Source organism: Pseudorasbora parva, chromosome 18 (genome assembly GCF_024679245.1).
Source record: "Pseudorasbora parva isolate DD20220531a chromosome 18, ASM2467924v1, whole genome shotgun sequence".
Lineage (NCBI taxonomy): Eukaryota > Metazoa > Chordata > Actinopteri > Cypriniformes > Gobionidae > Pseudorasbora > Pseudorasbora parva.
The window spans coordinates 27173564-27186071 of record NC_090189.1 but is presented as its reverse complement, the minus strand read 5'-3'; the positions used below and the strand labels follow the sequence as shown (position 1 = coordinate 27186071).

At 42.1% G+C, this 12508-nt stretch overlaps 1 protein-coding gene across 4 annotated transcripts; it reads left to right on the top strand.

Moving 5' to 3' along the window:
- The first annotated feature begins 2886 nt into the window (after positions 1–2886).
- Positions 2887–12069, top strand: si:dkeyp-72g9.4 (uncharacterized). Of its 4 annotated transcripts, none has more exons than XM_067424213.1 (3): positions 2887–3031; positions 7015–7098; positions 10034–12069. In XM_067424213.1, the coding sequence occupies exons 1-3, from the start codon at positions 2971–2973 to the stop codon at positions 10843–10845; spliced, it is 957 nt and encodes a 318-aa protein (XP_067280314.1). In that variant the 5' UTR covers positions 2887–2970; the 3' UTR covers positions 10846–12069. The 4 variants fall into 4 exon arrangements, with proteins under 4 accessions (XP_067280314.1, XP_067280316.1, XP_067280315.1 ...); XM_067424215.1 differs by having other exon boundaries at positions 2984–3031; positions 7015–7145; XM_067424214.1 differs by lacking the exon at positions 2887–3031 and having other exon boundaries at positions 6985–7145.
- The last annotated feature ends 439 nt before the right edge of the window (positions 12070–12508 follow it).

Here is a 12508-nt window from a genome sequence, read left to right as displayed (position 1 = left end):
AAAGGAAATGGTGCGAGGACTCAAGTGCAGAAATGAAAGATTTATTTACAAAAATAAACAGAGACAGAAAACAAAACCCACGAGGGGGCAAAATACATAATCAAAAACATGAACTGAAGACATATCACACAGGGAACCGGGAGACTTATAAAGGGACTAAATCAAGAGGGAACAGGTGGCACTAATCAGATAACAGGGGGGGAGGGATCAGACAATTACATGAGCACATGCTCAGAAGGACAAAACCCACATGTGCACACAAGACAGGACAGGCATGTGACACTACCTCCTCCTTAAGGAGCGGCTACTAGACGCTCCACTAGGGACGGGTGGGACAGACCAGGGCTGGACGGGAGGGACAGACCAGGGAGGCACGGGAGGGACAGACCAGGACGGGACGGGGGGGACAGACCAGGGCGGGACGGGGGGGACAGACCAGGGAGGGACGGGGGGGACAGAGGAAACAGACAAGGAAGGAACAGACAAGGGAGGGGTCAACAAGGGAAACATGGGGAAAACAAAAAATTCAGGAGGCCATGGTGGTCCACAAAGTTCAAGTGGCCAGTGCTGTCCCCTGCAGCCAGGCAGAGCAGGGCGCCTCAGTGGCGCAGGCAGAGCAGGGCGCCTCAGTGGCTCAGTCGGAGCAGGGCGCCTCAGTGGCGCAGACGGAGCAGGGCGCCTCAGTGGCGCAGACGGAGCAGGGCGCCTCAGTGGCGCAGACGGAGCAGGGCGCCTCAGTGGCTCAGTCGGAGCAGGGCGCCTCAGTGGCGCAGACGGAGCAGGGCGCCTCAGTGGCGAAGTCGGACCACTGGCACAGGGACCACTGGAAGACGATCCACCGGCACAGGGACCACCTGCATGCGAACCACCGGAACTGGGACCACTGGAACAGGCACGGAGGGAGCCTTCCTTCTCCTCCTCCATTTCAAAACCACTGGAACAGGGTCCACTGGAACACGAACCACCGGAACTGAGTCCACCGGATAACGGACCACCGGCACAGGGACCACCAGCACAGGATCCCCTGGAACTGGGGCCATCGGGTGGGTGGTGAATGTGGAGCCATTCTTCCTCCTCCTTCTCCCCAAGGGACCATTGGAGGACTGGGGACTTGGCAGTCTGTGGGAAAGATTGGGGGAGGCCCAAGAGGTGGAAGACCACCCCTCCAGGGCACTCCTCCACCATCACGATCGTACACATACCCCACAAACTGCCAAAATGATAGCGTCCCCAGCATTCCCATTTCCCAGGCAATGATTGGCTCATTAAGGCGGGTGTTAAACATGTCCTTGAGTTCTGCCTGACTGATGTTGAGCCCCTCCATTGCAAACAGGAACCGGTAAGCAAACTCCTTTATGCTAGCTCCCTCCTGTCGGAGGAAAAGGAGTCTGCTGTGTTGACCTTCTCCTGATGCAGCGGAAGGGCAGGGAGATGGAAATAGGAAGATCCCCATTCTGCTGAGTCCTCAGATGGTCGTATCCTTATGTCACGGTCAGGAACACACAAAGGACATGGTGCGAGGACTCAAGTGCAGAAATAAAAGATTTATTTACAAAAATAAACAGAAACAGAAAAGAAAACCCACAAGGGGGCAAAATACATAATCAAAAACATGAACTGGAGACATACCACACAGGGAACCGGGAGACGTAGACGAGACAAGACAAGGATACAACGCAGACTGACAAACACAAGGAGTTTATAAAGGGACGAAATCAAGAGGGAACAGGTGGGAGAAATCAACACTAATCAGATAACAAGGGGGGAGGGATCAGACAATTACATGAGCACATGCTCAGAAGGACAAAACCCACATGTGCACACAAGACAGGACAGGCATGTGACAGAAGAGCTGGTACAGATCTTTGTTCAGGAGCAGCTTCTTAGCCAAACCTGCTTCATACTAACCCTCGGTTATAAAGCGGTCTGGTGAGAAATGCTTCGCAGTTCGCGCAGACATAAAAATATCGACGACAACAAAACTCAGCCACTGTGTCTTCAGCGGTTCGGATTTAGGAACATCAGAATGACTGCTGTGTATATTATTACACCCAAGAACAGAACACGCTTAGATGCCATTCTGCTCCAGCGTCTCTACTTACCGGTATACAATGGCGGACGACAGCTTGAGCTCGTTCGGGTCTGAGGTGAAACGTTGCTTAATCAACAGTCGTGGGAGGGTCGTCCGACCATATGACGTCGCACGGTCGAGCGGCTCGATTTGAGACAGGAGAAAACATATAAGGAGATTTTTTTTAAAAAACACTGGATGGGTTTTTATCATTATAGGATGGTTGTGTACAGGCACTGCCAACACACATTTCCATACAATCAGCTTGTAAAAGCGCATTTTCCATTATATGACCCCTTTAAAAACAAAACATATTCAAAATATTAATAAATAAAACTATCATATAATACCTGTTAGGTTCAGTTTTTTTTAAATTATTATTTAATACAGTTTTGTTCTTTCTCACTGTCATTATTTGATCAAATTTCCGAGTTTGTCACGGATTACACATTAATGAATCATCCTGTTCAGCTGCCTCGATTAATTCCCTTTGTTTGCTCCTTGTATTTAAGCGCTGTGTTTCCTTCTGTTCCTTGTCTGGTTTTGACAAGGAGTGTATTTGCCTGTTTGTTTTTTCTCCAGGATCATTTTAAAAGACTTAAAATAACACTGCTTTTAAAATAACACTGCTTCAAGTGGAGCAAATTTGATCAGAGCTGACTGAAAATCTTCTCATTTGACCTCTGACCAGAACTGAGATAAATAGAAAGGGATTATATTGAATTTAACAAGGCTGTGTAAACGTGCTTCTTTCCAAACTGCTCCACCTTCAACAACCTCCTCCCTCTCAACACGTCCCTCCCTTTCACTCCCTCTCTCTCTTACTCACACCCTTGTCAGACAAACACTTTTAAGACTGAACATGATGTGCGTGGATTGAACAGGACAGTCTACCTTTTATGAAGCTTATGTTGACAGTATCCAACGTGAAATATCCGGACCAGCAATCTACCATCACAGGTAACAGACTTTACACAACAAAAATATGTTTATTTATCATGTGTATCAAGTACACTCTCAGAAAAAAAAGGTACAAAAGCTGTCACTGGGGCAGTACATCTAAAAAGTGCATATTAGTACATATAAAGGAGAATATACATAAATAATACTTTTTTTATATAAAACTTTTTAAAGGATTTCGTCCCAGTGATAGCTTTTGTACCTTTTATTTCTAAGAGTGTTTGTTTAGATAAATGAACCAGGGAAACACAAAGTCAGTTTGGCTTGAGAAAGTCTATAGTATACAAGAGACAGCTCAGTGTATTTGTTCACAGATTGTGGGGAATCGATGCCTATACTGTTGTGTTGTGTTATTGATGCTCACAAGTTTACTGCCCTTCCACTGTATGACAGTAACGTGAACATGATGAAAGGTCATTGAGGGCTCAATTTACCTGCAGACAGAGCTATATATAGCTGTACAAACACTCTCTTCACTCGAGATAAGGACACCATTCAGCGAACCAAGGTCAAAAAATAGAGGCATATCCCTTAAAGTACAGATAAATTGACTTGCTTATTTCTTCTTTGTAAAACAACAACAAATAAACAAAACAGACATGAAAGAGCAATACAGGATATCATAAAATTAACAATGAATGACAAGACTGCTGACTTGGTATCAGGAATGGACCAGTGTGGTCACACTTTATATCAGGGTGGCCTTAACTACTATTAACTTAACCATGTTAGTGCATTGTAATTACATGTAAACTATAATTGCATTTACATTTGTCGTTACACTGTTAACTTTACCCCTAACCGTAACCTAAAACCTAACACTAACCCTCATAATCCTAATACTAACACTACCTTTATGACTAAATGTAAATGTGGGAATTTTCCAGCATGACATGCAGTCTTGTAGGTATTCTCCCACAGAATGCTTACCCTTAAATGCATGAGTGTTTCATCAATCATTATTAAATATATGGGCTCAAATTCCCGCCAATTGAATTACAGTCAAGCATAAAAAAATAATAAGCGTGACAAATCGCAAACAATGCGGTCATAGAAATACAAATAATAAGCGTGAGTCAAAGAATCAAACAAACACGCTCATTTGACTGCTTTAATTGTGAGAAAACCCCCTAAAATGTCTATCATACAAAATAATAGATTCCTAAAATTATATTCATAACAATAAAATAATGCATTTCCTTGCAAATACAGTGATAGAGAGCTATTATACTCGTAGCTGAAGACAACTGAGTGGCATGAGTGACTTTGTGACGTCAACTTCCCTCTTCGATTGATTGGCTATGGGATGAGCTGTCAATCTAGAACTAGTGGACCAATGGTGATGCTAAGACCCGCTAGCTTCGTAACGCTAGCCTGACAAGCCAGACCCACATCAAGATGTTTGGTCTGGAAACTCACCATAGACAGGGCTCAGTCCGAGGGGTGGGATAAACGGTTGTGTTTCAAACTCCCTCTGCACGCGATAGGATAGCGCTACACCAACCAGAGCAACCAAGGTGAAACAGAGCTTGTTGATAGATTAAACATTCACCATATCCGGTTGGCTAAACTCCGAACACATCTTCCCTTTTTAAGAATGACTTCAGTGCCGCTTTTTGTTCTTTTCTCAGGGAAAAGCTTAACTCCAAGTCTTCCAGAATCGCAGTCAAAGCTGATTCGAAAGACCGCCGCCGTTCGCCAGTTTCTGTGTTTACTAGAAGCACGCAAACGCAACTCGGCCGTCGGCATTATGGCCCCGCCCACCGACTCTATACACGATCTTATTGGCCCGTTCAGAGTGAGGGGAATACAGCTCAGACCGGTATTGAGAGTTCCTAGACGACACTCGCGGGCAGATTAAATTTGCTGCCGCTAGGGTGCGTCTAGATTTCTAGGCTATCGTAACGCCGCTCTGACATAAATTTTCGGATTCACGAAAATGTTCGTATTTTCAAAATGTTAGTTGGTACGAAAGACATTTACATCTGCTCCCTACCACGTGTAAATGGTGCGTAAAACATTTGAACGTTCTGTGTTCTAATTTAGGCAAACTGATGACATTGCATTTTGATGCACTATGTAGGGCAGGCCTAATAATTTTTCAAGAGTTAATGTGCCCCGTTTTTTTTGTAGTTTTTTTTTGTTGTGTTTAACATTTGGCAGCACTAGTCACTGTCATGTTTTACCAGGCCGTCCAATCACAGTGGAGGAGGGGCGGGACAAAAACTACGTTGAGCAATCATCCCACTTATACACCAACCGAACAACAATAATAGAGAAGTTACTGTTTTTTACTGCATTTCTAAATTCAGTAATATTCTTTAAAATGAGATACTAGTAGTAACACATTACTGCCATGGATATTCTGTATCAAAGTATCAGATGGAAAAACGCTGCCCTTGCAAAGTGCTTTCAAGCGCCACCAGCTGGCTGTTTTCAGAAGAGCACCAGGTGTTTAGCTGGCTAAAACATGCTTTGGTGGACAATAATTTAATATTTATTGCTAGTCATATCGCCAATTAGTCTCTTCAACATTTATGCAAAATCCTGGAGCCAAACCAGAGAAGAAGTCCAAAAGAGTCCACAGCGTTCCTGGTCACATCATTTGCAGTTGTAACTCATGGGCGGGGATTATGCTAATTATGAATAAGCGTGCACGCACATCCTGTTTACGCATGTTTGGAATTCACTACACGTTTAACTAATGAATATACGAAGCGTTTGCGAATCTGGAGGAGAGTTTTAGTAAAGGTCTATTTTACGCGCAAATTACTCAGAATTTGCTCAGATATTTACGAAAGTTTCATGTCTGAGGCCCATTATTTGTATTTCTATGACATGACATTGTTTGTGATTCTGGGTAACTTTGCATTGATTTTTCAGTTTTGTGCATGTTTTTAAAATTTTGATTCATGCTTATTATTTTTTTTATGCTTGACTGCAATTCAATTGGCGGGAATTTGAGCCCATAATTATTGTGGTCGTTACCGACCCGGATCTATATCCAACACGGATGGATCTCTACCTGTTGCGATAATATAAAACTCTCCTGATATTAGAGTAGCAATTACAGAAGAATAAAAAAAAAAAACATATTGTTAAATAATCTATATCTAATATCTAAATAAACTAATCTCAAACATCAACGTCATTTTCAGCATTTTCAAAATCAATATTTGAATCGCTGATAGCTTCTTCAGCAGATCCATTATCAAGGGACAGTGTCACTAATATTTGATTGCGTTCAGTACTGCAGTAAATCGCTGAGCCATTTCAAGTTTTGCTGAAGATACTTCCTATTCTTTTGTTTTCTGCCTGCGGGAACTATGAGTGGAGTCAGGTCATCATTATGAATCAGAAACCTTGTGGAATAAAGGTGAATTGCACTTATTTAGTCATCAAAGATTCAATTATTGTTCTGCAATTATTCTTACACTGTTAAACACCTCGTGTTGTTAGGTACCCTATACAACTTTTACAAAACATAAAATGGCAAAGCAGCCTTATTTTGTCTGGTTTACAATTCTTCAAAATATCGTCTTTTGTGTTCATCAGAAGAAAGACACTCATTTAGAACATGGAGGATTTTAGAGTAAATAATGACATAATTTTCTCCTCTTTTGGGGAGGGGGGGGGGGGGGGGGGGCTATGGCTAATACTGATAAGCATCGTTAAACTTTAGGGTTCTATAATTGATGTGTCAAACACAATCAGTTTATTATCTACCACTATTTTTCCGTAATACGAACTTCTTCCCGTCTCTTGTTTCTTTCTCGACATCGCATCAGTAAAATCCGTTTTGCAAATGATTCTTCGCAGCCACTGGGACGGGAATGAAGGTGCTATTTTTAGCACTGGCCAAGGGAGGAGAGAGAGTGAGGCGCACGAGAGAGGGCGAGCAAGCAAACAGGCAAGAGAGAAAGCAGGAGGGAGAGAGACGGGAGAAAATCATTATTTTGTGTGTTTGTGTGTGTGTGTATCAGCAGTTGGAGGCTCTGAGCTGAGGCAACAGCAGAGGAGGAAGAAATCCACACAACGCCAGGCAGCCGGAGAGAAACCCCGCTCAGGTGGGACGCCACACGCGCCACTGGCCTCAATACAAACTAGAGAAAGGGTATGGTTAAATCATACTTCAGGTTTTAAAATAACACAATAAGACATTTTTTGTTAGGCTTTGATTTATGGGAATTAGAGCCAGGGATTCTTTGGATTTCGGCAATTGTTGTCAGAAACGTCAACCTGCGCGGTAATGTGTTGTGTTTGACAGATCTGCTTTGATCTTAAAGTATTTTTTGCTTCCTTCATAGAACGGTGTAGGAGCATTTGAGAGCTAGGGAAGCGTGTTTAGGCAAAAAAAAAAATTAGTTGAAAATAGGGATTGGTGGGAATTGGTGCCGGGTTGTTTACATTTGTCCGCCACAATAAAGAGGGGTGTTCAGATGATTTGGGCAGGGGGGTGGGGAGGAGCTGCTTCATGGTGTGTGTGTGTGTGTGTGTGTGTGTGTGTGTGTGTGTGTGTGTGTGTGTGTGTGTGTGTGTGTGTGTGTGTGTGTGTGCATGTTTTTGTGATATATGAGGACACAAATGTGTATAATGACATAGGTATGGCATAGGTATTACAATGAGAGGGTGAAATATGAGGACATTGGCCATGTCCCCACTTTTCAAAATGCTTATAAATCATACAGGATGAGTTTTTTAGAAAGTAAAATGTTTCCTGTGATGGGTAGGTTTAGGGGCAGGGGCAGTGTAGGGGATAGAAAATACAGTTTGTACAGTATAAAAACCATTAGGCCTACGCCTATGGAATGTCCCCATATGTCACAAAAACAAATGTGTGTGTGTGTGTGTGTGTGTGTGTGTGTGTGTGTGTGTGTGTGTGTGTGTGTGCGTGCGTGCTCTCCGATTGCTATGAAATCTGAGCACAGCCTGGGATGTGATGGGAAGAGGCGTTACCATGGAGACTGGGCTTGCACATATTCCAGTAACCAATCCCTCCCATTATATACATTGATTTCTGGCATTTACTGTACAGAGCATCATCGCGGAAGGATTAGGCAGGTAATAACAACTTCATAAATGCTGCTGTTATTAATTATAAATTCAGAAGTAATGTGGGTCATTAGTCTCAAAGGCAACAAGAGATGCATTAGAGGTTTGTGAGTGATGCTGGTGAATTTGATACGTCTGTAACAATGATTGGTAACATAAGGTGTAATTTGTTAACATTAGTTATGAGCTAACAATGAAAAATACTTATGAAGTATTTATTTATCTTGATGTTAAATTTAAACGTTTGCTAATACAATAATACAATTAAAAGTCGCATATGCGTGTATTATTTAGTGACCTGGTTTAACCTGAGCTAACAATGTATTTATATCTTACATTAAAAAAGATTAATAAACAGGCTGTATATTATGCTTATTATAGTCAATGCCTTTATGTTAACTAAATTATATGCTGGTTGCGAATTGCAAATATTTGTTGTTATGGTTCCTTTTGAGAAAATTGATTTATTCAGTTATTTTTCTTAATTGTAAAATGATTAATAACTGTATTATTGCTCTTTCCTAGCAGGATAATAATAATAATAATTAGGAACATTTCAGTTAACATGACATGAGTGATCCCTGTATTATACAAATGGGTTTACAGTGAATGATAATTTTGTATATAAATGATGTGGTGTATTTGGTTGCATTTTATTTGTGATTTCACTGTTTGAGATTAAATGGATTGTTTGTGGGATGATGTGTGGGGGCAGCGCTCCATGCCTAACACCGCCGCCCGCCCTGTGCTGCCTATGACCACAGCTGATTTGAAAGAACAATACTTCATGTAACAAACCTTGATGTTTTTTAACCAAGAGATTTTTGGTCACATTTATCGTCATTTCAATAGGAATCCATGCAACGGGTTCAAGGTGGTCATGCCACGTCACGTTATTGACCAGCAGAAGGCTGCTTGGGTTGAAAGGGACTTCTGTATTAACTGTGCTTCATCTCCACACTATTGATGATATGTGACTCATTTTGCCCACAAATTGGCTGCACCTTTAAGAACAAAGTTTCCATTTGCTCTCTGTTTAATCTCTTTGCATGTAAAAGCAGCTGAGATCTTAAAGTAATCGGTAAAACTTTACAGTGAGTAATATGAGTTAACATGAACTTACAATAAATTGCATTACAAATTGTATTATTGCATTCTGGCAACTTTTTTCTGCAATACAATGAAATAACTGTATCTGTAGGCTATAGCTACATGTGATAAGCGCTGTTAGAATCCACCGCATAGACTCGACACACGTAAATCAAAAGGAGATAATGTGGAAAATCTGACGTCAAACATAGGAGAGAACGCCGCGCACTTCGACTTAAAAAGCCGAAATCTCCGGTTTCACCATCTACACGACAACGCTGTAACCGGAGTTTCTAAAAATCTTCACCCTGGCCGGAGTTTTCAAAAAAGTCCGGTTTCAGTAACCGGATACAGCGTTTGCGTGTGGACAAACAGCCAAACCGCGTAGAAAAGGCTGCGGTTTTGAAAATACCTGTGTTCGTGTGGACAGGGCCTTAATCTCTCTGACGCGTGGTGACGATCTGATAGCATTTAGCTTAGCCCACTAAGCCCAGTTCATTCACTATGGTACCAAACAGAGATCAAGTTAGAAGCAACCAAACACCTCCACGGTTTCCCCATTTAAATACAGTTACCATAGTGAATCAACTGGGCTTATTGGGCTAAGCTAAATGCTATCAGATAGTCACCGCACATCAGAGCAATTAAGTGCACGCACTGAGACGAGAGAGGTATGTATCAACTCATTTTAGTTAAGGGAATAACAGTTTAATATGAAAAAACGGCGGAGGATCCCTTTAATGTTGTTAGTTAAAGCATGGAATCTAATGGGACCACCATATTGTAAAGTGTTATCATGAAATACTATGTCTATATTTTCTTTCCTATCTATATAATGACTTACTATTTTTGCTTTTACAGTCATGCGTCCCAGGTCCAGATTACTGGCTAAACGGGGCCTCCCTACCATCAGGGAAGGCTATGAGGAGCTGGTGCAGGACCTGAACCAGACCAACAGCCAACACACCACCACACAGGACTACTTCCTCTCCATCTGCCATCTGGCCCGGCCTACCTTCCCTCTGCATGAGCCCGACTGTGACATCCTCTCCATCGGCCCTTTGGATTCCCCAAAGTCCTGCCTACGACTGCACCGCCTGCGGCAGCATCTGCAGCCTCCCCAGCCCCACACCTCCGCAAGCAATGACCAAACATTTGAACATGCTAATAAAGAGAAAGAGACCACCAGATCTGCTCCATCAGAACCACTGCAGGCCCAAGCCACCCCAGAGGAGGACAACGGATTCAGAGGTGACGTCCCCAGCCCCGCAGATCCGCTGGAGTTCCTCTACAGCAACAGAGGTGCACTTGCGCTCTCCACCAGAAGGGGGAGCATTCCTCCGCGTCGGCCACGCAGTGACACCTTCCCGTGTTCCTCGGCGCCCACCGCCCCGCGCAAGAGCAGCTGCCCAGAGCTTTGCCTGGCTGAGACGGTCACCGTAGCGACGGTCCTGCAGCGATCACCTCTTAGCAGGAAGAAGCTGGACGATGGCGGCCTGGCTGCACGCAGCGTTCCCAACAAGCTTGACGGCGCCCCTGCTGGTTGGAGGGGAAAGAGCAGCCGCTGCATGGACAAACAGACCATAGTGTCCCACTGGATCGCGGAATGCCGCAGCGCGTGGAAGGAAGCCCGCATTCGCGCGTGCATGCTGCCCGCCATTGCCGAGAAATAATCTGCTTCTGCGAAAATCTCTTTTCGGTGGGGCTAAACATCACATAGAGTAACGTGGGTTATTTTGGAATTATGACTTTGCACTTCAGGTTTATATGCATATACATTTTTTGTGTATTTTAAAACCCGTAACCCTATAGATGGTGCCATGTCGATACCACACCATAGTGTAGAGTTACCATGAATGTCAACTATAAGACTGAGTCAGTCCAGTAATGTCCAGTCGTGATCAATAAATGCATTGATTGTTGGATGCCTTTAACATTGTTTAGTGAGATTTTGCAGTTCTAATATACAGTTGCAATTGCCATTCTAATATACGACAATGTAATTTAAAGGATAAAAGGTACCGCAATGCGTAATATTCACAGATAAGAATCTCACTGTGTCCTTAACAATATTTAGCTGGGACTTCACCCAGGTTTTAGCAAGTTTGCATATTAGGCAGCTACCATGATGCAGAATGAATATGCCACGCTTCCTTGAAATATTATTGAACATTTGATGGCATTTCCCCGATTTTTGGGAAATAGGTTCAGCAAAAGATCTGACTTGGATTAGGGCGCCTTTCTCAGAGATATTATGTCCCAACTATTATTTTTATATAATGTCTCAAATTTGCTTCTTGGTTCACTTTAATATATTGGTATTTACTCAAAAAGATATGATAATTCCATCTTCTGATAACAAAGGAAAGATGATGAGATCATGTTGAAAACAGCCATTATGTTTGTTTTCATGATCTTGTTTTGCAGTTTAAAAATGGAACATGGTGTAGCAACTGTAGAGTGAACTGGATAGTCTGGTTGGAGGATAAAGGATTAAATGTCCTGGTAAGGAATCACCTTTGTTCAACAACAGACCATAAAATTAAAAATATGACCTACATGATTATGATATTCACATGTATGGCAAACGGCCAACATAGAACTGCACTGTTATCCTGTTAGACTGTTTGTACACACCCAGAAAATCTGGTGTTCTCTGCATTGATTTGGTGTTTCGGTATTTTGAGAGTCTAACTGTTAAAAGATTAATTAGTACGGTTGCATGTGAATTTGTAAATTATTTTGTATTTATGCATAAGAAATTTATTTGAAATTATTATTATGGATGTAATGATTTAAGAGAAACTGTACACTATATGAAAAAAGAATGTTGTTTGTACATTTTCAGCAACCTTGTACTCCCCCTTTTTTTAAATTAATAAAATGTCTGTGTTTTATGTATGTTTTTTGTGTGTGTTGGGTGGGGGTTTGTTCTATAAACTTGATTAAAAAAAATTGCAGAGAGTCTTCTGAGACCATTAGTAATCTATTCCATTTGCTATTATATTGATCAGAAGAAACCTGTTAACCTGATGACTCTTATAACCTATTATTTATATCAATAAATGTAAATCAATTTTATTGATCCAGAGAAAAAGCTAATGAGCATTATGGTTGACTCTGTGGACACACTACTATTGTTTACTACTAATTTGATCATGACAACTGAACTCTCTGGAGATTGGTATGGTAATGGCAATGTTAATGTATTTGGTCCTTGCAGAATAGATCTGCTGCACTGCTGCTGCAGAATAAGTACTGAGACGTACTACTACCAATACATTCACAGTTGTTGTGAGCATGTACGACATGCTGCTGCTGCACATGTAACATACA